This window comes from Thrips palmi, unplaced genomic scaffold (assembly GCF_012932325.1).
Source record: "Thrips palmi isolate BJ-2018 unplaced genomic scaffold, TpBJ-2018v1 HiC_scaffold_12, whole genome shotgun sequence".
NCBI classification, from domain to species: domain Eukaryota; kingdom Metazoa; phylum Arthropoda; class Insecta; order Thysanoptera; family Thripidae; genus Thrips; species Thrips palmi.
Window position 1 is genome coordinate 13,471,369 of NW_023144623.1, and position 26,493 is coordinate 13,497,861.

Genomic DNA, 26,493 nt, shown 5'->3' on the forward strand with positions numbered 1-26,493 from the left:
TGTAACCACTAAGTCCAAATAATTTTCCCTCTTATACAAAAAAAAAGGCACACAAAAAGAGCCACATACATGTAAGTTTAGAAAGCCAGAGGACATCGCCACTTAGTCATTCAGATTTTATTGGATTTTATCTTGAATTTCAGGTTTGAAAAATTACATCCAAATAGTATCTGCATAACACAACGATTAATGTGTATAAGAGGATATGAGATGTGACACTGAATAGATCTGGGTACTATTTGCAACACACACCAGTTTTGAGAACGTCCACAGCAAATTAGTAAAATGGGATGGGAACACCAAATGAACTAAGAAAACAATTCTGAAGAAGAAATAATTGTCTAAAAGATTTAGCATAATATGTACATGTATAGTTAGGTATAACATGTAAACATAGATTGATCAAACAAACAATATTTGTAATGTATTAAAATTGTATTTTTCTCAACAGATACAAAACATTGGAATATTTTGTAACCATTAACATAGATATTAACATCAAAACACATGGAATAAAGTGGGTACTGCAGATAAAGGTCTAAATGGTTATCACAAGTTGTGCAGCTTACAAGTAGAAAAATAGAAAAGTGCAGAAAAAGCAATGGTATTCGCTTTCTTCTTAATCTCCTTTTTTTTTAATTTTTTTGGAGAGCTTTAACATGAGGAGTCCATTATTTGACATTGCAATTCTAATGTCTCTTTTCCCAAACTATTACATGTCAAATCTTATCAGAGTTCAAAGATGAAAATCAGATAAGGCTTGATCAGGAAGAGCTCACTGCTTTGCCCGCAAATTTATCCTGGACTTATTACACTCGCAAGAGATTTGGTTGACCACCTCAACTTGACTAAATTAGGCTTACTGCTAAAATAATGAAATGAACAGCTAGAAACAAACGAGGGGAAAATGGAAACTGTGAAATCACCTCTGCCCCTTGGGATGTTTCTGTTCTCAAGACATCCAGGCAACAGCAATAACCATACCAGAAATACTTTATCATTGGTTTGGCATAACAACCATAGTCTACTGATGTGTCATAGCAGTTGGCGAGAAGCGCTCAAACATAACTATTAACTGTGTCAAAGAAAACCAATATCTGAGGCAACATGAATAACTGTAGCTTGGCTCTTGAAGCAAGTGCATTTCACTACACATTCAGATCCATGATATGCATAAGCCCCTTTTCATTCTATAAAAAATAATTAAGAGAGAGTTGTGCTAAGGATATGAATAATCACAATATGATATTTTTTCAACAATTTTGACAAAAAAATGTACGTTGGTATTTGCTCAAAATACATGCCGATATTGCATTAAAAAGATGCCCTTTGATTCCTTTGCGTTTGGGGGAGAGATGAACAGAAAGAGACAGATGAAGAAATAGATGGACAGACAGAGAAAGCACACCAATTGTGCAAAGAATTACATACTCCTTCTCACTCTATACATAATTGTAATGCATACATCCAGATCTACTGTCATGATAAGAGCTTAATAAACTTTGTTAGACAAAGGCAAAATACGGAACTTTCCGAAGACTACACTTTGATGATAAAATTGTGGGTTTTCTCTCCCAGGAAAAAATGCACTGTAACATGATTTCACGTCTCAGTAATGAACTACAGGCATTCAAAAGGATAAAATGTTATCTCAGCTTTCTCTGACAATATGCTGTTGATCAAAGAGGCTACAAGTTCGAAATATATTACCTTAAAAAAAGTCCAAGGCTTTTGGCTTTTTATTTTCTTAAAAAAAAAAAGAAGAAAATAGCACAAAAATATTTACACTGAGATTCAAAGAACAAAAATAGAGTAAGTTATGTACATCAGTAAGAATTGTGAAGCAGAACAGTATTAATTTAAGTGTTCTCCCAAAAAACATTTCTTTGACCCGAAGTTAGGAATTGCAATACAATTTTTTCAAACACATTTGATCAACAAGCGCTGCAGTGGCGGTCGAAATAACTATAGAAACATGCTATTATAAAGAGAAGGGGACAGTGAGTGACAGAACAAGCACATTGATCCAAATTTTCAAACTGTAGCAAACCTAATGACATTCGAAAGTTAAATATGGTGGTAGAAACACAAAGATGGTAGTTGCACTAATTGCATCATACACAGACTAAAGACTAATCGAGCATGTAGGCCTAAATTAAGTATTATTGTCCATTATATTGGACAAGTACCATGCTCTGCGGGGGTCAACTATACACACCCATTTATACACGTACATGGGTTTGCAAGCCAGGCAGAATTCAATGAGTATTTATCATGCGGTCAATTGCTTAGATTAGGCAGAAACTACCAAGGGGCATTTAGAACTCTGTCAGAGCCTTGGCCTCATGCAACCAGATAGACTTAAAAGTAATGAAACCGTTTAAAGAAATGGCCACTGCATTAAACCGTAATAAAATTACAATTAAGTGAAGGGGAGAATACACTGTATGTACATGACAAACAATGGTTTGACCAAACTTACTTAACTAGCTGAAAGACAAGTGAAATGTGGTCATGAAAATTGGAAAGAACAAGGAATGAAGACTGGCCAAATAAGAGCTATGCCGATATTTAAACCTTCTCATGAACTGTACATGTTCAGTGTTAACACCTAAAATTACGCTCAGACAGGAGAAGAGTGAAAACAGAGGGGAAGCATATAAAACCTTGTAATAGATGTTCAACACAACTTAGAAAACCGGAAGTTGGAAGAAATAGTTATGCTTCTAATCCTCAGTTTCAAGTTTTAGGTCATGAATAAGTCAGAACTCAAAGACATGGGAGAAATAAAGCTAACAGGAATAATTGAATGCGTAACAAGAGGAAGATGTCTTGATTTGAAATTTATGTTAAATGCTCTTTTAAATGCTCCTTACACTTCATTAACTATTTTATTACAGAAAATTTGAAATGCTAAGGGGTGAAGAAAAGGGAGGGGGGGGGCAACCAGGCAGCAATCATGAAAGTGGGCAGAGGCATGAGTGCCTGACAACTGGAAGAATGAACAATGCTAGCTCAACCCTTTTAAAGCTAAGTTTCCAGCAGTACTTCGCAATTTAAAAAAAAATGATTTGAAAAGAAAGCTGCAGTGGTTTTATTGTAATTTAAGGGTACCTTATCAGACTTATAGAATGTGCGATCTCATCGCTTGCATATTTTTCATGACTTTCATAGAGCATCACACAAGATTTTATCTCTGTAACTGAACAAACATCTTTTCTGCTATGTATACAAATAAATAGGTGATTGCTGAATGGGGAAAATAATTGCATCTCTTAACGGACAAGCATGATAATGGTCTTATGAAACCAGGCTTAAGCCTTTCAGGAACCCACAAAGGTATTATACTTTTGATACAGTATGATGTTCATACACAGTAGCACAATAGTTATCAAAAATAACCGAGTGGGGATGTAGCAATAATGTCTCATGCAAAACAAAGCAAATTCAAATTTTCTCCAGTGTAAATTTTGTTTTAGAAGCAATTAATCTTCAGTCTGCTTAAACACCAGTGGTCAAAAGGGCTGACAAGCAAGAAAAAGAAAACACAAGGATGGCAATCAAGAATACTAAAAGCTAAAATACAGTAGGGAAAAAGGGAAGACTGTCCAAGAACTTTGGTGCAATTTTATCATTACATGAAAAAAAAAAAAATCACCAGAAAATTGATTTAAGTATGAGGGCAGACTATTATTAGAATATGATTGAATGCCCGTCTTTACAAGTTGATTCCAAATGGTGATTATGCCGACTACTTATATAATAACTGAGAGCCCCTTCAAGCTCTTATTTTCAGAAACCAAGCTGAGAAACAGAATCCTATACTGGTTTAAATTGTGTATTTGCACGAAACCAGCAATAATGCATTGTCAAGCAAACAAAGAAGAAAGTACAAAAAAAAAATGCACCCAACGGAAGACAAAAGTTATTCTTAGTCTAAAAAACCTGCTTTTCAAGGAGCCACTTGACTTATCATTTCTGTCTGCAGCTTCCAATGGTTTTTTTTCTATTTTGTGAACAATTTTGGCTAAGAGAGTGTAGAACGAGCTTGTGCAGAGCTGAGAAGAAGTTTAGGAAAATTCATCCACCCACTTCACAAAAACGTCTTCAGCCTTGAAAAGATTAAACTTAAATTGTATGTTTGACTAAAAATCTATTGCCTTAAGTAAATTTTTGCATCATTACTGATACCTCACTTAAGAATGCATCAAACCACAGAGCCCTTTGAGTCAAAATGAGTCAAAATAATGCCAAAAGCTTGGGGAAAGAAAGTTGCTTTCTTTGTCTATGATGCTTAACTTAATGTGCGTTCAATTCAATGCATTTTTAATGTCACTTTTCTGTTTATCAAGGTTTTAAGTGACGTGAGAGAAGCACTAGACAAAGACATTTTTTTCTTCGGCGATTGCAGACATTTAGCCGACGGAGAAGAGGTAAGGTACAAACGTAATATACAACACTGCAAATGGCAGCTATACTAATATGATGCACTATGCGACCTCACCACCTTTAAATGATCATTGGTCAGTTATCGGATCGGTATCAAGAGTAGAGATAAGACAGTGGAAAGCCTGAGAGCAGTTTCCGCCTTGTTCAAAGGCAAATGTCACAGGGAACCAAAACTGTCGAGCCACCCACAGCTCAACATGGGACAGTAACAGAACTAAGGCGATGAGATGGGCAAATATGAAAAAGGGTTCTGTGTGCCATAAGGAACACAGCTGCCTTAGACGAAGCCAGGAAAGGCACCACATGATAAAACCTTAAGAACCAGAAATGATTATTCATGAACGACACTTATTGGACATGTCACACAGTCCGGCTGGGCGTAAGGCCATATGACCTTAGCTGGGCGGGGCCCGACAAGCACCAGGCCTCGCACCAGGCCTCGGCCAGCAGACGGATATCGAGATGCGTTTTCGTCGCTCTGTCTCTGTCGCACTCACGGGGCGTCCTGTACAGACATAGAGCGACGAAAAAGCCTCTCGGAATCAGTCTGCAGGGTTCCAGGCCTCCGTCCGTCCGCCAAGCCTAGAAGCCATGCCTGCCGCGCGCAGCCCTGCCTCGCTGAGAGCAATGAATGAAAAGGCCGATGCTAGCCAAGGGTGCCGACGCAGTGACAGTCACTGGCACACTGGCACGGCTTCGGCAGACAGACAGACACGAGGGAAGGGGCCGCCCACCCCGTCGCACAAGGAGGAAACATTTGGCATTTTCTCAGGTGGAATGTTTCTTTTTGTACAAACATTCTCGTACACTCATCCACACATAAGCGCGCGCACACACACACACACACACACTCACGCACACGAGCGTATATTACACATGCAGCCCCGTCGCCACGCTACAGCGCGCTGCGTCCTGACGTGGGGTAGCGCCGCCGCACCAGCGCGGAGTCGCGGGGTAGTGCCACCGTGGCCTTGAGGCGACCCGCGAGGCGAGCATGGCGACGCTTTGGTCGAGGCAGAGAGGCTGGTCCTGCTGGTCCTTCGGCGTGCCAGACCAGCGCCTGACGGCGCTGGCTGCGCTGGCCCCACGGACGGCGGGCTTCGAGGCGTGCCTTAAGGCGCCAGCATCTTAGACAGCTCCTCGTCCTGCAGGCAGCCCTTGAGGAACTCCTCTTGCGTGAGCTGCTGGTCGTTGTTCTCGTCCATCTTGGCGAAGATGTTCTTGGCGCGCTCCTCGGCCGAGTCCGCCGGCCGGTTGGAGGAGCACGCGCCGAGCATGTCGTAGATGGCCTGCGGAGCAGAGGACAGACGCTCAGTCCGGCAGTCCCTTCCTTTCACATCACAACGCGCGATAGCGCACTTACTTACTTTTGAAACAAACTCACTCACTCACTCACTCACTCACTCACTCACTCACTCACTCACTCACCCACTCACTCACTCACTCACTCACTCACTCACCCACTCACTCACTCACTCACCCACCCACCCACTAACCCACTCACTCACTCACTCACTCACTCACTCACTCACTCACTCACTCACCCACTCACTTACTCACTCACTCACTCACTCACTCACTCACTTACTCACTCACTCACTCACTCACTCACTCACTCACTCACTCACTCACCCACCCACCCACTAACCCACTCCCTCTGACTCTCTCAAAATAACAAGGAACGCACCTGTACAATCTTGGTCATTTCGTGGATGTCGATGACGCCGTTGCCGTCCACGTCGTACATTCGGAACGCCCACTTGAGCTTCTCCTCGGGAGTCCCGGACGATGTCACGTCGATGGCGAGCAAAAACTCCTGCAAGCAGAAGGGGAAAACGACGTTAGATCGGGCGAGCGAGATAGGGGGCAGGACGCGGGCGAACCAAGAACGAGGGCGGGAAGCGCTGCCGGCTCTTCTTGTCAGGACAGTCCTATCGGTTCTCCGCGGGCCGCGGGCGCAACGCTACGCAAGGCGGGTATTGCGCCAGACCAGGCCAGAGGGAGCAGCCCTTGAGGAAAGAGCGACCCACTGCAAGACGCAGCGGCCGGGAGAAACACCCAAAAGAGGCGTTTCTTGAACCAAGATAATATACTTGTCATAAGTGAATTTTCTTGGATGTGTCAAGAAAATTCACTCATGGCATGTACATTATCTTGGTTCAAGAAACGCCTTTTTTGGGTGAAGATCATTTTCCCCTCCCCCGTCATTATTCTCTGTTTCAAGTTTCTTTTCTTTACGTGGAACATTTAACGTGGCCGTTGATAGGACCCCCCCCCCCCCCCTCGGCCTGAAAATAAAACTGTTTACAATAGTTGGGATTTTTTGGATAACTTGATGGGCAAGAAAATTGCATCTAGTCCTCGGAAAACTCCAAAATTTTGTATAAAGTTTCCGCCGTTACAAAATAAAATTCTGTTTGAAAAGCGCAGCCTCCGGAAATTGCCAGCGGCGGTGCTTCACGCGGAACGGACTTTCCGGGATTTTCCAATTTATTTTCAACAGTGCGCGCAAACACACACACTCTCACACTCGCACTCACGGCGCCCCGCCGAGCTCCGCGTCCCGTCGCGCCAGTTTATGTACTTTGCGGCTCGCTAAATAATTTGCTTGGGCGTGCGGTGCAGTGCTCCACAGTGCACCGCCGTGTACAGTGTACCCACCACCCCCGACGGCGCCCCTGCGGCTGTGGCCCCCCGCCGTCCTCCCTGCGCGGCGCAGGCAGCCTTCAGCCAGCCTTCAGCCAGCCTTCAGGCAGCCTTCAGGCAGCCTTCAGCCAGCCTTCAGCCAGCCTTCAGCCAGCCTTCAGCCAGCCTTTAGCCAGCCTTTAGCCAGCCTTCAGCCAGCCTTCAGCCAGCCTTCAGCCAGCCTTCAGCCAGCCTTCAGCCAGCCTTCAGCCAGCCTTCAGCCAGCCTTCAGGCAGCCTTCAGGCAGCCTTCAGCCAGCCTTCAGCCAGCCTTCAGGCAGCCTTCAGCCAGCCTTCAGGCAGCCTTCAGGCAGCCTTCAGGCAGCCTTCAGCCAGCCTTCAGCCAGCCCTCAGCCAGCCTTCAGCCAGCCTTCAGCCAGCCTTCAGCCAGCCTTCAGGCAGCCTTCAGCCAGCCTTCAGGCAGCCTTCAGGCAGCCTTCAGCCAGCCTTCAGCCAGCCTTCAGCCAGCCTTCAGCCAGCCTTCAGCCAGCCTTCAGCCAGCCTTCAGCCAGCCTTCAGCCAGCCTTCAGCCAGCCTTCAGCCAGCCTTCAGCCAGCCTTCAGCCAGCCTTCAGCCAGCCTTCAGCCAGCCTTCAGCCAGCCTTCAGCCAGCCTTCAGCCAGCCTTCAGCCAGCCTTCAGCCAGCCTTTAGCCAGCCTTCAGCCAGCCTTCAGCCAGCCTTCAGCCAGCCTTCAGCCAGCCTTCAGGCAGCCTTCAGCCAGTCTTCAGCCAGCCTTCAGGCAGCCTTCAGCCAGCCTTCAGCCAGCCTTCAGCCAGCCTTCAGCCAGCCTTCAGCCAGCCTTCAGCCAGCCTTCAGGAGGACTACGGGCACCGCGGTGCAGCGGGCTGGTTCCGAGTAGGACCTCTCTCTCTCTCTCTCTCTCTCTCTCTCTCTCTCTCTCTCTCTCTCTCTCTCTCTTGGCCGGGCCATGGCCATGGCACCGCAGGCATCTCATTAAGCGAAAAGTGTGCTTCCTGACATCGACCGGCAGACTGACTCCGAGAGTCGTTTTCGTCGCTCTGTCTCTCTCGCACCTACGGGGGGACGCTCCGTGAGTGCGAGAGAGACAGAGCGACGACCCGGTCCAGCTGCTGCAAGACTAATTTCACACTGCACTACAAACCTAACTGTCAACTAAGTACACACTTACAAATGCATGCTTGCAAGTACGTACTTACAAATGCATGCTTGCAAGTACATACTTACAAATGCATGCTTGCAAGTACACACTTACAAGGTAGGTTTACGCCAGACCGCGTCTTGTCGTAACAGGCTTCGCGATGTCTCGCTGCCTGTTCCTCCAATCCGCGCCTGGCGTACCTACCTTGGCCTGCGGCGCTAGCCTGCCTTCGGCAGGCAATGGCTTGTCCATCGTCGGTTACTTCTAACTTGATGCATGCTGGGGGGCTCCGCCACCCAGACCCCCCTTCATTCTAGATCCCTTGTAACTTTTTACTTGTCGGGGCTGGGGGGCTCCGCCCCCAGACCCCCCTTCTTCAAGACAAAAGTGATCTGCCTGCAGAAAACTCGATTTTTCGCCGTTTTTTAGGTGTTTTTCGGCTATAAAAACTGAACCAGTTGAGCTAGGATAGTGAAATTTCGCGTGTGCTGAGCCAAGGACATGCCCAAAAAGTGTGCAAAATCTCACCGAGATCGGCCGAGCCGTTCAGGAGGAGTAGTGCGGACACACACACACACAGACAGACAGACGGACAGACAGGAAAAACTTTTCAACCCCAATGGAGTAACAGGCTTCGCTATCGCTCAGCCAACAAATGCCTATGCTTAGCATGGAGTTATACGGCGCCAAGCATGCGTTACGAATCCTCCCGGGAGTGCGACAGAGACAGGGAGACGAGAGCGACGTTCGGAATCGGTCTGCTGCAGCAGACGATGGTCCACCGCCTCGACAAGCTGACGGATTAACAGGACGCTTCGCTGTGCATTAGTCACAATCACTAAGCGAAGAAAAAGCTTGGTGGGAACTTACGAGTTTACACGACAGAGGGGAACCTACAGTGGTCCAAAGCAATTAGCCAATGAGGACGTATCGGAGCCGCGCACCGTACGCAAGCGCGGGTTCGTTACGACACAACCTGGCGCGCACAATTGGCGCAAACCGTCTCTCTCTCTCTCTCTCTCTCTCTCGGCTGCTTCTCAATAGAATACCAAAGCACGGTGCGAGAGGAGTACAAAGGCCGGGGCCTGCCGCGTGCGCGCAGCACCGCGAAAAAAGGAAAACAGGAAAGCGTAGGTGTGAAGGTGGACGCGGGAAGAGGGAGGGAGGGAGAGACAGAGAGAGACGCAGAGACAGAGAGGCAGAGACAGAGAAAGAGGGAGAGAAAGAGGGACAACGGGTCGGCGAGGGATGAAAGATCGCCCTTGCCACTGCAGCCGACCCGACCCGCGCCCCACGGGCACGCCACGGGCACGCCACGGGCACGCCACGGGCACGCCACGGGCCGTGGGCCACGGCACTGCAAGGCAAGGCACCCGCGGCGAGGCTCTACGGCTAGGCGAGGCGCCAGGGCAACAGGCTGCGAGATAAAGGCAGTCCCCCGGGTGCCACCGCTGCGGAGCGTAGCGGAGCGGAGCCGGGCTTGGCCCAGCCCGGTGGTGGCGGCCGGGCGGAGCGGCGCGGAGAGAGCCTTAAACAGGCTGCTCCAGAGGAGCGACCCCCACCCCCCACCCCTCCCGGCCGCTCGCAGCGTCACTGGCGGCGGTGGCGACCCGGCGAAACAAACAGTGGAACTAGTGGGCCTCGTGAGAGAGGGACGCAGAGCGGCGGAGCGGCAGCCAATCAGAACGCATTGGTGTCCCCTGGGCGAAACCCGCCCCCCGGAAACCCCGTGCGAGGCTAGGTGTGAGAGTTAGTCGCGGTCAGACCGGCCGGCCGGGGTTTCCCGCCTTGAGAGCAGCGCACCATTTTGTTCTCATACCAAAGCCTAGTCTCGCGCAAGCTACCCCGCGCCGCCGCCCAGGGGACACCAGGCGCTCGCTCTGCGTCCCTCTCACACGAGGCCCACAAAGTGGAACAGGTCCGCTTCTCCTCACGCAGTCACTAACGCAAATTACGGGGAGGAAAGAAAGCTTCCCTCCGCCCGCACCTCGGCCCGCACGGTAACACCACACTAAGAAAACCTTACAAACTATTTCAGGCTACAAAGCAAAGCAGTTTGTTAGAACAACTTATTTTGAGCATACATGAGCTTACAAAGATGATAGGTTACTTCGTAGTTTACGAACTATTTCTTCGTATTACAAAGTAAATTGGTTTGTACATATGCTCAAAATACTTCGTAAGGTTTTAAGGGTGCGGGTGTATGAAGGAAAATCTCGAAAATTCACGTCTCAAATTGCAACCATAGTTCCTCCCTCTCATCATCTTCTTCTTCTTCCACCCGAACCGTGCAAATCCTGATCCAAACCCTTCAACAAATCAAAGAAGAGACCAAGAAGAGGACACGGCCTCGGGGAGCGCAAACGCCTGTCAACTCCAGCATAGGCAACCCGCAGCACTCCGACGCGCAGCAGAGATTTGGGCTGCCTACCTGCCAGGCGCTCAGCTCGCCACATTCTTCAGCATATCCATTTCAATTGCAGAAAGGGGGAGAGAGGGGGGAAGGGAAGGGGGAGAGAGAGAGAGAGAGAGAGAGAGAGAGAGAGAGAGAGAGAGAGAGACATGCACATGCGCCCTCCACTGTGGCAAAAAGGTACGGAAAATTCTGTTAATTTTTTTGCCAGGATTCTCCGTAGACCTCTTATCAATATTCTCCGTAGGATCTTACAGTATTCTCCGTAGGGCCGCACAGTATTCTCTGTAAGTCCGCACAGTCTTCTCCGTAGGACCTGGAAGACTGTATAGTCCTACGGAGATCACTGTAAGGTCCTACGGAGAATACTGTGCGGTCCTACGGAAAATACTGTAAGAGCCTACGGAGAATATTGATAAGTGGGCTACGGAGAATTACCACAAGCTGTTTACAGAATTTTCCGTAGCTTTTTGCCACAGTGTCGCACGCTCCACCGAGGGGTGAATCACTCAGCGTTCCGGTGTGCACTTGAGTACATGCGAGTACGGGTGAGTGCGCCCTCTCATACTCATAAATTTCACATTGTTGAACGCTTTTTGACTTAATTAAGAAGTTTAGACGCCAAATCGTGTCAAAGATGAGCGAATTTGGCTCATTTGAAATAACTTGTGAGTGAGTATGGGGCAATTTACACATGAGTACACTAGTGATTCACCCCTCGCGCTCCACACGCGCACAGCACCGACGCACACGAAGTGGGCAAGTGAGTCCCTGCAGCACAGAGCCTGGCCAAGCAAACGGAAGCAGTGGCGGAATGGCGGCGTCGCGCCGCCAGGCCTGCCCTTCGGCCTGCCCTTCGGCCTGCCCTTCGGCCTGCCCTTCGGCCTGCCCTTCGGCCTGCCCTTCGGCCTGCCCTTCGGCCTGCCCTTCGGCCTGCCCTTCGGCCTGCCCTTCGGCCTGCCCTTCGGCCTGCCCTTCGGCCTGCCCTTCGGCCTGCCCTTCGGCCTGCCCTTCGATCTGCCTTCACTGGCACGGCCTCGCTGCGGCGAAACGAGCCCAACCGGACCAGGCAGGCACACTGAGAGTCGTTTCTCGTCACTCCGTCTCTCTCGCACCACTACGGGGCACCGCACGAGTGCGAGAGAGACGGAGAGACGAAAACGACTCTCGGAACCAGCCTGCAGGCGGCATGGGGCGTGGGGGTGGCCGGGGCTCGGCCTCGGCCGGCTCGAGTCAGTAGTCCCCAGGCAGAGATTAGGCGGCGCTGGCCCGGCTGCCCCATGAGTGCGAGAGAGACAGAGCGACGAAAACGAGTCTCAGTCTGCTGGTCTCGGCCGATGCGGCCGGCCCGAACCGGCCTCGCCTCGCCCAACCGGGCGAAGGACTCCGACGTCGGCCCCAACGTGGGTCACGAAAAAGTGGCCCCGAAAAGAAAAAAATCATTACTGGACGACTGGGGTAGAGAAAGCACGGGCCTTGCCATGCCCTGCGGTGGCGTGCGGGCACACTGTAAGGCTTGCCGCGTACTTCCCTTCTCTCTCTCTGCTTTCATGTCGACCGTTGAGACTTCAGCAGCAGCGAGTGGGCCTTCGTGCGCCTTCGTGACACCGTCCGGAAAACGACTTGCCTTCGCTCACCGCCTCATTGCTCCGTCTCTCTTGGGCCGCATGAGTGCAAAGAGGGAGGGAGAGAGAGAGAGAGAGGGAGAGAGAGAGAGAGAGAGAGAGAGAGAGAGAGAGAGAGAGAGGGAGAGAGAGAGAGAGAGAGAGAGAGAGAGAGAGAGAGAAGAGAGAGAGAGACGAGGGCACTGCTCCGAATGGAGCTGCTGTCGAACGCGGCGCAGCGAGCACTTCGTCAAGTTGGAGGGACCGACGCCCGCAGACCTTGGCAGACCGCACGACGACGACGACGGCGGCGAGGAGTTTCAGCGCGTTACAGTGTCCCTCCTCTCCCCTTTCAAGCTTACACTGTGTGCTGCCTAACCTCATAGACTTTGCATAGATTATGCGAGGTAAGTTATGCCTGCGTGCGCCCGCACCCCTCCCCCTCCCCTCCCCCTCCCCCTCCCCACCCCAAGCCCTCCGCGAGGCGATCACATTAACCACGCCTGATCCAATATTCCCGCCACCCTCGCTCGCCAGGTTTAAGGACGCACCCTAACTCCCCAATCAATGCAAAGCAGGGCTATGCCCCCCCCTTTCCTTCAACTCGTCTGGACGAATTCCAGTCCGAGACAGGTGACCTTTCTCTGCCCCAAGCAGACTGATTCCGAGAGTCGTTTTCGTCGCTCTGCCTCTCTCGCACTCGTGGGGCGTCCCGACTGGGCGCGAGGGAGACAGAGCGACGAAAGGGACTCTCGGAATCAGTCTGCAGCAGGGCCAAGCAGGGACGAGCAGGGCACTGCGCGGAGGGCTAAGGGATAAGGCAAGAAGGGCTGGCCGGGCCCAATCTGCCTCCAAGGGATTTGACGCGCTAAGGCCGAAAAAAAAGGAAAAAAGAAAAGGGGGCTGGGCTGAAGGTGTGGAGGGGCCTCTGGCCCGGCTCCGGACAGCACCTGAGCTCTATTTAGTTAAGCTCACGCCGTCGCGAGGGGGCGAGAGCGAGGGGGCGAGGGCGTGAGAGCGTGGGCCGAGGGATGCAAAAGTGAGGTTATATTCTAATGCTGGAACGTCCGAATACTGCTCACAGCAACCTTAAGGTAGACTAAAACTACAGAGAGCATGCAGAGAGTCTTTTGCGACTCAAATTTTTGCCGCTATGGGATCATAACCTCACTTTTGGAAGCATAAAGACTCCCCCCACTCCGCCCAGATCCACGCTCTCACGCCCTCGCCCCCTCGCTCTCGCTCCCTCGCGACGGCGTGAGCTTAACTAAATAGAGCTCTGGAGGTGATCCTGGCGGCAGATGCCGGAGGGAAGTTCCGTCGCTCTGCCTCTCTCGCACTCATGGGGCGTCCCGTAAGGGGGCGAGAGAGGCAGAGCGACAAAAGTATCGTTCTGGCTGTGGACGTCTCCAGGGGCCCGGCGCCCTGCCTGCTGGACGGCACGGGCAGAAATCAGGTGCTCGAGGACACTCTAAATGTCTTACAATGAAATTTGACCTATGTTATTCGTATGTTACAGTGAATTCGGCGCAAGCATAATACGAAGCAATATTCCTTCGTAATACCAACCTTTTTACCTTTTTCATTGTAAGATACAAAGAAAAACCTTCGTAATACGAAGAAAAACCACCTTCGTATTATGCTTGCGCCATTTCCTTCGTATTATGGGAAATGTCTTCGTAGGACATTTAGAGTGGAGGAGAAGAAGGAAGGCGAACGGCAACGGCGGAGAAATACGGGTGGCGGGCGGAGCGGAGAGACTCCGGCAGGTCGCATAAAACACACCGCGGGTCAGGCAGCCCACGCAGGCCAACCCTAGAAGTCCTTGAAAGAAGTGCCTTGAAAGCGGCCCTTGCCCGCAGCTCTTGCCAGAGTCCATAGAAAGCAGCCCTAGCAAAGCATTCCTTGAGAGGAGTCCTGGTCCTAATTTTCCTGCTTACAAGGAGACTCCCGTGGAACTTGATAATGCCCGTGCAATAAGTAGAGGAGGGACCATTTATGAAAATTTGGTCGTTTTGTGATGAAACTGTCGTCATTCTCAAGCGATGGTGTTGTCATCATTTTCAAGCGATGAAAATGTCATCGACAATTCTCGTCATAAAGTGATAAAAAGAATTCTCACTGCGCAGTGCACTCTAGCGTTGGGGGTCGCGTTCATAAATTTACGTAACATGCGTGTAACTTTTTACCAAGGGGAAATTTTTAGAAACCCAAAGAAAGTGAAGTTTGTACCGAAATTCAAGAAAATTCGCATGCAATCCATTTAAATTCATCCCAAAATTCATGTGGCACTCAAAACAATCTGTACACTGAACTTCGAAGTTATTTTCTCTCCCTCTTCACCAATCCACCGCCTACCAAAACCGCAAAAATGCTGAAAACGGAAAGAAGTACACGCCTAAAACCTTGCAAAGTATTTTGAGCGTACATTGTACAGACTAATTTACTTTGTAATACGAAGAAATAGTTTGTAAATTACGAAGTATTTTCGTTGTAAGCTTGTGTATGCTCAAAATACTTTGTTATAACTAGCTGCTTCTCTTCGCAAGGCCAAGAATAGTTTCTAAGGTTTCTAGAGTGTAACTCGCAGAAAAGACACCAAGAGACAGAGACTCACCTTGAAATCTATGTATCCGTTCTTGTCCATGTCGAACGTTCGGAAGACGTGGTCGCAGAACTCCTCGGCGTTCCCGCTGGGGAAGAACATTTTGTACATGTCCACGAACTTGGCCGGCGTCAGCTTCCCGTTTGGACAGTCTTGCTGCAAACAGAGGAGGAAGGAAAAACGGCGTGAAAAACCAGTCGGGAGGAAATCGGCCGCAAACAGACACCCGGGCAGCCGCACGCCGTGCCGGGACTCGGAATCGTCTGAATTCATGCAAAGCTGTCCCTAATTCGGATTCTGGGGCCGCCTGCCGAGCCTGCAGACTGATTCCGAGAGTCCGTTTCGTTGCTCTCTCTCTCTCTCTCTCTCTCTCTCTCTCTCTCTCTCTCCTGCACTCGTGGGAAGTACCCCCGAGGAGCGAGGCAGACAGAGCGACGAAACGAACTCTCGGAATCAGTCTGCGCTGTCTGCTTGGCTTCTAGCCGGCGGGGCTTGCCTCCGTGGATGTGGCCGCGAGGGGGGGGGTGTAGCTGCGAATGGAGCGGGCCTCGAGACACCGGGGAGGCGGTGACCGACGCTAGCGCCTGTGGACTGAGAGCCGCGTTTCGTCACTCTCCCCTCTCTCTCAGTGGCGGGGTGTCATGCCCCCCCCCCTCCCGCTTTGGCCACTAGACTAGGCAGCCGCCTGAAAGGTAGGCAACCCTGGGTGATGCGCCCATGGGCGATCCATGGGCGGTCCATGGGAAATTGAAAGCGGATGGACAGTCCATGGACGGCCCATGGTGGGTCCACACAAGTAGGCAAAGAGCATGGCGTGCCCCCCCCCCCTTCAGAATTTCTGCGCACGCCACTGGTCTCTCTGGACGGGGTGCTCCGCATGGGTGTGAGGGGCGGCGGTTTGGCCGAACCTACATGGGCTGCGACACTGGGATGCGCGTCGCGTCGCGGCGACGCGGTGCTCGGCCGAGCCAGGCCGCCGCCCCGGGGGTTTGTTCCCTCAAAGGAGCCGTTCGGGCGGACGGCGAGCCAAGTCCTGTCGTCCCGCCGCTACAATTAAACTTCCGCCGAGGGCAGAGCGAGAAGGGGGGGGGGGGGGGGACGAGAGCAAGAGAAAGACCCATTCGTTTGCAGCAGCGCTGCCTGCGTACGCAAGCAGACTGATCCAGAGGGTCGTTGTCGTGGCTCAGTTTCTCTCGCACTCATAGGGCGTCCCGTGTAAGTGCGAGAGAGACAGAGCGACGAAAACGGCTCTCGGAATCAGTCTACAGCTCCACGTTCAATGGCTGCTGGGCAGATGGATCCCGCGACAAAATCGACTTCGCCACTCGACGTCGACGAGTCGACTCTTCGGGTGCGGCGCCGGCGAGCCGCGGGGGTAGTAGTGGTGCTGCGGCCCGCGGGGGAGGGGGAGGGGGAACCGGGAGGGGGAGGGGGAACCAGGAGGGGGAGGGGGGAGGGGGAGGGGGGAGGGGGGAGGACGCAGTACAGTACCGACGGGGACGGTGCCTGCGGTTTCGCGTGCGTCATAAGGGACAGTGGGATTTGACGCCCCCTCCCCCCGCCCCAGGAGTAGAGGGAAAGAGGGGGAGGGGGGAGAGGGGGTCTTGACTCACCTGGCATGTGGCGTGGCGTATTGTAGTGCCTTTCTCTGACGGCACGTGACGCCACGCCGCGCCGCACCAGGCGGCCCCCTTCCACTTGCCATAATCGCCAGCGCATTAGCTATTATTGGCAGAGCAGAGATTCCATCCTTCCGCGTCCCCTGCGTCTCTCTCCCTCCCCCCCTCTCTCTCTCCCTCTCTCTTCTCTCTCTCTCTCTCTCTCTCTCTCTATCTCTTCCCCCGGTTTCCCCCTTTGCCGGCGGTTGTGGCGGGTACAGGGGAAATGGCATCTGTGCCGAGATAATCAATCTTGTTTGCGGGCGATTAGAGTTCCTTTAGCCGCCAAGGCGGGCAGGGCGGCGGCCGGGGCCCGGGACGCCCGGGACGGGGCCGGGCTGCTTCACAACAGAGTCTGCGTCCGTCTCTCTCGCACCCCAACGGGACCGTGCGGGACGCCCCGCGAGTGCGACGGAGACAGAGCGACGCGCGAAAGAGCGGCCGCGCCGTTCGGAATGACGGAGGAAGCCGGCCGGGGAGATAAGGGGGAAACGGGAAGGAAGGGGCGGGCGGGAGGGGAGGGGGAGGGGGCGGTGGGACGCAGGGATGTACACCGTTTCCTCGCCTCTAAACCTGCCCTCGCAAACAACGCGGGCAACCGAAAGGCAGACACCCCCTTCCAGCCCCCTTCGCCCCTTGCTCCAGTGCGTCACTGTCACCCCCATTTTCCGACGGCCCGACGGCTCTAGCGACGCTCTCCGCTGTCACACACGGAGGGAAATACTGTCCAATAGCCATCGGGGGAGAGAGAGAGAGAGAGAGAGGGGGGGGGGGGGCGACCGGGGAAGGAAAAGAAGGACGGGTTTCGATTTATAGAGTCCGGTCCAAACGAACAACGGGGCCGCTATCTCTGTCTCACTCGCACCCAAACGGCGCACCCCGTGGGTGCGAGAGAGACAGAGATAGCGGGATGAGGCCGTGCTTCTGCAGGTGGCAGGTGCGAGGGCGCGTATACGGCCGTGGAGGCAGCGTGAGATATGCGAGTGCCCGAAACCGAAACAACAACAAAAACAGCAACCGGAGAAAAACGCGTGGAAAAGCCCGCACACGTATCCCCGGCACGCACGTTAGCGGTGTCGTCCGCTGCCGGCCCCGAACCGCACCGCACCGGCCGCCTCGCCCAGCCAATTAACAGATTCTCCTCATCACGGCACGAAGGGGGTTGGGGCCGCGAGGGCGAAGGGGGGTAGCGATAACGTCGTTCCGTCGTCGCCGCGGCGAGGCGGGCAGTGCCCGGCCGAGTGTTTGGGCGTGCGAGCAACGCGCCGTGTCGCAGCGACCCCAAGCGGGGCTGCCCCCCCGCGGCCCCCCGTGGGGCGCAGCGGCGCAGCAATACAGCAAGCTCTAAACCGGCAATAAGCGACATTATTCGACACAAAACCGACAAAGAGGGAAACAAATCCCAAGCCGTTTTCAACGCGCGCTGCAGGTGGGGGGAGGGGGTCGAAGAAGCTTCGGAACGCACTTTCAGGATTTTCCCATTCATTTTTAAGAGAGGGGTGGTGCAGGGAGGTTGAAAAAGTAGACACAAAAATTCTCCATGGGGAAAACGCGCGCTGGCGTGCCTGGCGGAGCGGCGCTGTGCGCGGCAGTGTGCCTCCAGGGGGTTGGTCGGCCGGCCCGCGCACGCAGCACACGGCACACCATTATGAACACTCCGCCGTTGCGCCGTCTCTCTCGCACACTCATGGGGCGGCCCACGAGAGCGAGAGAGACAGAGCGACGATACGACTCCACCGAATCGCTCGCCTGGCGCCGCCGCCGCCAACAACACCGTCGGAAAACCAACCGGCACCCAAACACTAGGGTAAATCCACTCTGAAATTCCAGAGTGTATGTCTGAGTTTTAGAGTTTCAATTAGAGTTCCAGAGTTCCTGTCAAGAGTTACAGAGTTTATGCCAGAGTTGCAGAGTTCCTTTCAGAGTTTTAGAGTTAACTCAGAGTTTGAGAAATTTAAATCAGAGTTCCAGAGTTTGTACTCTCAGAGTTTTTGAATCCTTTTCTGAGTTTTAAATTCCATCCAGAGTCTGAAAAGCTGTTCAGAGTTTCAGAGTCGCGCTTGAAGGGTTTTGAGTCTGATTTTAGCAGAGTGGTGTTCAAATGGCAAGGGTCTAAATCGAAAAATTACCGGAATTTCGATTGAAAATTTTTTATGCAGCATCTACCACAAATTTTGTAGGGCCCTTTTAATTTTATTAAAATTGGAAACCTTTTTTTTTGCTATCTCGTGAACCGTTGGTGGTAGCACAAAATGGATCGCGGATTCGGATCGAACTCGGTTCCACGACCCCTATAACATTGTCATGATCTTTAAAAAAAAATGTTGGGTGGAGATAATGACACTTTAAGTTGACTCTGAACCTCTGGAACTCTCATTATTCCTGTCTAAAACCTGATTATGTCACTCTGAAGATCGAATGGCACTCTGGAACTCTAACTCTGAGGGGCCGAAATTTTTTGCAAATTTCTCAGGGTTGCTGGTCCAGAGTTTTGTAAACTATAAAATGTCAGAGTGGGTAACTCGGGGTTTTCAGAGTGGATTTACCCTAGTGAAGGGCACGGGGAACCCGAAAAAAAAATTAAAAAACCCCGCGGCGGGGGATTTCTCCCTATTCTGCACCGGTCGGGGCCCTAGGGGGAGAGGAAGGGGGAGAAAGGAAAAAGGAAAAGAGAGGGGGAGGGGGAGGGGGGGGGAGAGAAGAGAGAAGAAAAAAGAGGGGGAGAAAGAGAGGGGAGAGAGAGAGAGTAGGAGGGGGAGAGAGGGGGGAGAGAGAGAGAAAAAGAGGAGAGAGGGAGGGGGAGAGGGGGAGAGGGAGAGAGAGAGAGAGAGAGGGGAGAGAGAGAAAAGGGGGAAAGAGGAGGAGGAGAGAGAAGAAGGGGGGAAAGGGGAGAGAGAGGGAGAGAGGAGGGGGAGAGAAGAGAAAAAAAGAGGGGGAGGGGGAGAGAGAGAGAGGGGAGAGAGAAAAAGGGGGGGGAGAGAGAGAGAGAGAGAGAGAGAGAGAGAGAGAGGAGAGAGAGAGAGAGGTGGTCGGAACATGTTTGCGCGAACCCGCACCACCGTGATTCAACGTATCTGTTTTCCGATTCCGCTCGCCTCGCCCCTCAAAGGAAATATTTTCCTCCCCCGCAACGTGCATCGCACACCGCCACCCGCCGCAGAAATGAGGAAACCAAATGGGCCGAAAAAAGGGGGGGAAAAAATGGAAAATAAATATAAATGAGCGATCCAAGCGAGTGCGGCGAGGTTTTGCCCCCTGCAAGGATCCGTCCCACCCGCCCCCCCTCCCCCCCCCCGCCTCACCCTGCCCCCCTCACCCGCCCCCCTCACCCTGCCCCGCCTCCCCGCCCCCCCCTCCCCGCCCCCCCCTCACCCTCCCCGCCTCACCCTGCCCCGCCCACCCTGCCCCCCCTCACCCCGCCCCGCCTCACCCCCCCCCCTCACCCTGCCCCGCCTCACCCTGCCCCGCCTCACCCCGCCCCGCCTCACCCTGCCCCGCCTCACCCTGCCCCGCCCCACCCCCCCCCGCCTCACCCCCCCCCCTCACCCTGCCCCGCCTCACCCTGCCCCGCCTCACCCTGCCCCCCCTCACCCTGCCCCGCCTCACCCTGCCCCGCCTCACCCCGCCCCGCCTCACCCCGCCCCCCCTCACCCCCCCCGCCTCACCCTGCCCGCCTCACCCTGCCCCCCCTCACCCTGCCCCGCCTCACCCTGCCCCGCCTCACCCTGCCCCGCCTCACCCCGCCCCGCCTCACCCTGCCCCGCCCCTTGAGGACGAGTCGGGCGTGCCCTGGCCGCGCCCCTCAAGGCCCCGCGCCACCTCTCATAAAGCAACAGCAACAACAACAAAGCCTGCATGCACTTTAAGGCAAAATGAGGGGCGACGCGCTCCCTCGAGGGCCTCCACAGGCGACGCAGCAGCGCACAGTGGGCCAGACGACCGGTGGAGGCGGACAAAACTCTAGACGCGTTTAAGGCTCCAGAGTAGCTAAACAGGCCTCTTACAGAACATGTGACCCCACGTTCGGGGAGCAATCCATTGGTGGGGTCAGACGTCCGGTTCGAGTCCCATTGAGGATTGATTGTACCTTATAGATATTTTGACGAATTTCGTTGGTATTATGGAGAAAATCTCCGACATATTATGTTGGTGCAGCCTTTCGCCTTAAGACATTGACAGTGGTCTCAGCCTTCTGACCGCAACGCGCCTGACTCCAAGAAGACGTGCCTCGTACCGGCGTGTCGCCTCCAACACTGTAGACCTGATTCCGGCAATAGTTTTGGTCTCTCTCTCTCTCGCTCTGTCTCTCTCTCTCTCTCTCTCGCTCTCTCTCTCTCTCTCTCATCGGGCGTGTAGATGCGAGCGGGAGAGGGAGGCGAAAACGACTCTCACGGTTAGACTTGGTCCTGAAAGATTCAGGACCGTAACGCGTCCCTGAGGTAGCCGGACACCCGTTTCCAGGACGGGAGTGGCGAAATTCAACCAGTTTGCCGTTTGGTCCTGGAAACGGGTGTCATTGGCGACGTTTGTCACCCGTTTCCAGGACGGTTCGGAATGTTTGGGGCTCTCGGTCCTGGAAACGAGTCTCGGCGGGCCCAAGACGCCGAAGTAAGACCAGTTTGCACCTGGTAGCTTGCACACTGAACTACATTGTACCGCTGGGCAATGATGCGCCATTCCCGCAGTGCGTTTCATGGAAAAAATCGGCAGCAAAAAGTGGCAATACGAAAGTCTCAAGGAGACCCGCCGATCAGCTTCGGTGTTCTTATGGGAACCGGGCCTTCATCCGACGCATCCCTGCCGCGCAATTCGACAGATTAGTGGAGTTCGTATTGGGCTGGCCCACCCGAAGTGCGCGCGGTTTCTGTGGTACAGTGAGAGTCCAGATTCAGAGGCCTTACCTCAGAGGGGTCACATTGGGTATTTGAACCCGCGACCCCGAGTGCCGAGTCTAGTCAACTCCTCTACCCTGACCGCTCAGCCACCGAACCAGCTTGTCGGCGGCGATGTCGCAACTCCTCTTGAGCTGCCGTTCGAGAAATCTGGTCCCGAAAAAAGGGTACCTGGAGCGGTCTCGAACCCGGGACCTGCCGCTTCCCACAACATGCTCTTTACCACTGAGCCACCGGGACACCATGGCACCCGCTCTATCTGCGCTGGTACTCAATCTTCTCTGGATATACCTCCCGAAGCAATTGGTCGCCGAAAAAATTGTTTATACTACCGGTCCCGAACCCGGGACCTCCCGCTTCCCGCGACATGCTCTTAACCACTGAGCCACCGGGACGCCATGGCACCCGCCCTGCCTGCGCAGGTACCCAATCTTCTCTGGATATATCCCCCCAAGCAATTGGTCGCCGAAAAAATTGTGCATACTACCGGTCCCGAACCCGGGACCTGCCGCTTCCCACATTATGCTCTTTACCACTGAGCTACCGGAGGACCATGGTGCTCGCTCTGCCAGCGCCGGTACTCAATCCTCTCCGGATAGACCTCCTCAAGAAGTTTGTTGCCGTTGCCGAAAAATTTGCTCATGGCACTCGTCTCGAACCCGAGACCTGCCAGTCAGGAACGGAGCACTCTAACCACTGCGCTATCAGGTTGCTTTGAGCGCCGCCCCCTAGCGCCGAACTTATAATTTGTCCAGCATCAAGCAAGATGGGTGGCTATTCAAGTTTGGCGCTAGGTGGGTGGCGTGCATAGCATCCTGATGGCGCAGTGGTTAGAGTGCTCCGTTCCTGACTGGCAGGTCTCGGGTTCGAGACGAGTGCCATGAGCAAATTTTTCGGCAACGGCAACAAACTTCTTGAGGAGGTCTATCCGGAGAGGATTGAGTACCGGCGCTGGCAGAGCGAGCACCATGGTCCTCCGGTAGCTCAGTGGTAAAGAGCATAATGTGGGAAGCGGCAGGTCCCGGGTTCGGGACCGGTAGTATAAACAATTTTTTCGGCGACCAATTGCTTCGGGAGGTATATCCAGAGAAGATTGAGTACCAGCGCAGATAGAGCGGGTGCCATGGTGTCCCGGTGGCTCAGTGGTAAAGAGCATGTTGTGGGAAGCGGCAGGTCCCGGGTTCGAGACCGCTCCAGGTACCCTTTTTTCGGGACCAGATTTCTCGAACGGCAGCTCAAGAGGAGTTGCGACATCGCCGCCGACAAGCTGGTTCGGTGGCTGAGCGGTCAGGGTAGAGGAGTTGACTAGACTCGGCACTCGGGGTCGCGGGTTCATATACCCAATGTGACCCCTCTGAGGTAAGGCCTCTGAATCTGGACTCTCACTGTACCACAGAAACCGCGCGCACTTCGGGTGGGCCAGCCCAATACGAACTCCACTAATCTGTCGAATTGCGCGGCAGGGATGCGTCGGATGAAGGCCCGGTTCCCATAAGAACACCGAAGCTGATCGGCGGGTCTCCTTGAGACTTTCGTATTGCCACTTTTTGCTGCCGATTTTTTCCATGAAACGCACTGCGGGAATGGCGCATCATTGCCCAGCGGTACAATGTAGTTCAGTGTGCAAGCTACCAGGTGCGAACTGGTCTTACTTCGGCGTCGGCGTCCACTGCGAGAAAAGATCACGGTAAATCCTGTACTGATTACTCCAGACTTTTTTAACGGGCTATACCGTCATTTTTTACAGGCAATGCCGTACTTTTTTACAGGCAACACCGTACTTTTTTTACAGGCAACACCGTACTTTTTTTTACAGGGAATCCCGTACTTTTTCCCCCGGCAATCCCGTACTTTTAATATCTATCAAAAACTGCAATTTTTTTTAGTCGGTTGACCTTCTTTTTTCAAGATTCTGATGTACGTCAACTGCTGAAGTCGGACTCCTGGACCCCCCTTTCGACCACTCGTTGAAAAGGTCTTGACGAGACCTATCGAAAGGTGCAATAAAATTTTTCAGTCGGTCGACCCCCTTTTTTCAAGATCCTGATGTGGACAATTCTTGGAAGCGGCCTTTGTTGGGACCAGATCTGGTCTTTCCTACGGCATGGACTGTGCGGAAGAACGGTAACTACTGTTAAAAGACTACGGAATATTTTGTTAAACAAGTACGGTAAATACTGTAGACTGTACGGTGGATACTGGTTTTTGAAGTACGGTAAAGTTTGGCAAAAAAATTATCCAGGATTTACCGTCATTTTTTCTCAGAGTGTCTTGGGCCCGCCGAGACTCGTTTCCAGGACCGTGAGCCCCAAACATTCCGAACCGTCCTGGAAACGGGTGACAAACGTCGCCAATGACACCCGTTTCCAGGACCAAACGGCAAACTGGTTGAATTTCGCCACTCCCGTCCTGGAAACGGGTGTCCGGCTACCTCAGGGACGCGTTACGGCCCTGAATCTTTCAGGACCAAGTCTAACCGTGCTCAGACTGCGGGTCCGCACAGCAAGTGGCGCTCGGGGTGGTTTCCGGCGGGGGCCACTTGGACGTCCAGCGCGAGAACCCAATGAGCAGGCGCGGCACGGGGGCAAGGCAGAGTGCTTCCTAATTAATTCATCAATTTGTATTCATTCAAGTGAGCCGGGACAGACCGAGCGGCCAGGCGCTGCCGGGCAGGCAGGCAGGCGGGCGGGCGCGGTCCGGAGCTGCCTGCTGATGGCAAGCGAAGGGGGCGGCGCGGCGTGGAGGGGCGCGCTGGGGGCGTTTGCACGCGCCCCCCTCAAACGGCGGCCCACTACACTTGACCTCTGAATTACCCCCTCCCCTCCCCACCGCTTCACCCCCGTCACTCAATTTCGCGAGCATCCCCTTTGTCCTGGCACAGATATAATTAACTGGAATGAAAACGATGGCGGAAAAAAGGAAGAAAGGAACAGGGAGGGACTCTGGATTATTCCCTCCCACTGCGGCACTGTAGTTGCCCGCCCCGTCGGCCAACTCCTCTACAAATCGAAGAGTGTACATGGTATGCTTTAACTGGAGCATGCCTGCAAGCACGCTCTAACTAGCGCATGCCTGCCAAGCATGCACTTACTAGCGCATACATGCCATGTACACGCTTCCTGATGCAGACAACTCCCTATCTCTTATGCACTAGATGCATGCTTCAGTTAGCGTGTACATGGCATGTATGCACTAGTTAGTGCATGCCTGGCAGGCATGCGCTAGCTAGAGCGTGCTTGCAGGCATGCTCCAGCTAGAGCATACCATGTACACTCTTCGATTTGTAGAGTCGGTGTCGTAATTGCCAAATGATTGAAATTAGTTTCCAGAGTAATTTGACCAAGTTTCAGGGAAATGCAGGAGGGCGGGGTCATTCTTTAAAAATAAAGAGGACAATTCTAAAGCGAGGAAGCTGGAGGGAATAACAGGAAAAGTAGCGATATACATCGGCAACTTTGGCCCGTCCCGTGCATTAACAAATGTGTGAATTTCGCCTTTGTTTAACCCTGACGGGTTTGAACTTGAGTCTGGGGTCAAAATAGATGATATTTTCGTCATCAGCACCATCAAAAACATACGAAACAATGCAAAAACTCTAATAAAAAGAATGTTCAAAATATACCCCACTGGGATTTGAACCCGGGTCCAAACTTCTCCGATTCGCTTGAAACTGGCACCGTTGGTTTTGTCTCGTCGCCCCGATTCCAAAAATACCCCTACATGTCCTGCTAGCTGTATCCGTTGCCGAAATCCTCCTCGACCCCATGTAGACCGTGATGCACCTGCAGCAGCGCCCCCGGGACTCGGATCGGATTTGCTGCCACCGGGCGGTTCTTAGGGTCACCCAAGGAGGCTGCATACCAAATTTGGTCAAGATCGGACCACGGGAAGTCCTCGGACGAACGAACGGACGGACGAACGAACGAACGGACGCACAGCATGCATCATACTATATGCCCGTCCCTCCGTCATTTTTTTACAAAAAATAAACGGGACGGGCCAAAAAGGGGGGGAGCGAAGTGAACGAAAAGCGGAGTGGGAAGGACCGCCCTGTCAAGGAGAAGAAGAAGAAGAGGAATCCACCAGGTCTGGTGTCGCTTTTCCCCATTTGCCTTGTAAATTTTTTCAATGCCGGGTCGTATCATTAAGGGGCAGGTGAGGTCCACCGGGGGCTGCCAGAAGACTGATTCCGAGAGTCTCGCTCTGTCTCTCTCGCACCCATACGGGGCGCCCCATGAGTGCGAGAGAGACAGAGCGACGCTCAGCGGATCGAACGACCCTCTCCGGCTGATTCAGAGTTTCACGCGCTCTGTCCCCCTCGCAATCAAGGTGCTAGCGAGAGAGACAGAGCGACGGAAGCCTTTCACCGCCTCTCTCGCGTGACTGTACACTCGATGACAAAGTGCACCGCCTTTGCTCACCCCCGCCCCAACTACTCGAGAGCGAGAGAGACGGAGCGTTCGGAAGCAGCCTCGCCGAGGGTCCTTCATTGCGTCACTTTGGCGGGAGTTCTCATTTCGCGCCAAATTAAGAAAGCTCCCGTCTTGGCTTGGCTGCGCGGCTGCGCGTCTCGGAATGCAAACTCGGTACCCTGCACAGTGGGCCAGAAGACCGGTGGCGGCGGCCAAAACTCTGGACGCGTTTTGAGCTCCAGAGTCGCCAAATGGGACTCGAACCGAACGTGTGACCCCACCAATGGATTCCTTGTTCGGAGAGCGATCCATTGGTGGGGTCACACGTTCGGTTCGAGTCCATTTAGCGACTCTGGAGCTCAAAACGCGTCCAGACTTTTGGCCGCCTCCTCCGGCCTTCTGGCCCACTGTGCCCTGCCGCGCCCTCGTTTGTTCCATTCTAAGAGGTCCCTCTCGCCCACCTCGAAACGGCAGTGCTAATTCGCTTCGATGAATCACTGCAAAGCCAACTCACCTTAAATCCTTTGTACCACTCCTTGATTGTGGGCTCGTCATATCTTGTGTGTGATTTTAGAAAGTCCATATCTTCTTTTGATAGTTTGTCTTTACTCCCAAAGCAGCCCATCGTGTCCTGGAACAAGAAAAACAATTCGTAA

General features: G+C 53.0%; 1 protein-coding gene across 1 annotated transcript; it reads right to left on the reverse strand.

The window, feature by feature from the left end:
• Positions 1-102: 102 nt before the first annotated feature.
• On the reverse strand, positions 103-26,493 carry LOC117639889 (neuronal calcium sensor 2). The gene is made up of 4 exons (XM_034375845.1): positions 26,352-26,493; positions 14,888-15,031; positions 6,137-6,265; positions 103-5,738 (listed from the first exon to the last, which is right to left on the reverse strand). Exons 1-4 carry the CDS (start codon positions 26,460-26,462, stop codon positions 5,562-5,564), a joined length of 561 nt encoding a protein of 186 aa, XP_034231736.1. The 5' UTR covers positions 26,463-26,493; the 3' UTR covers positions 103-5,561.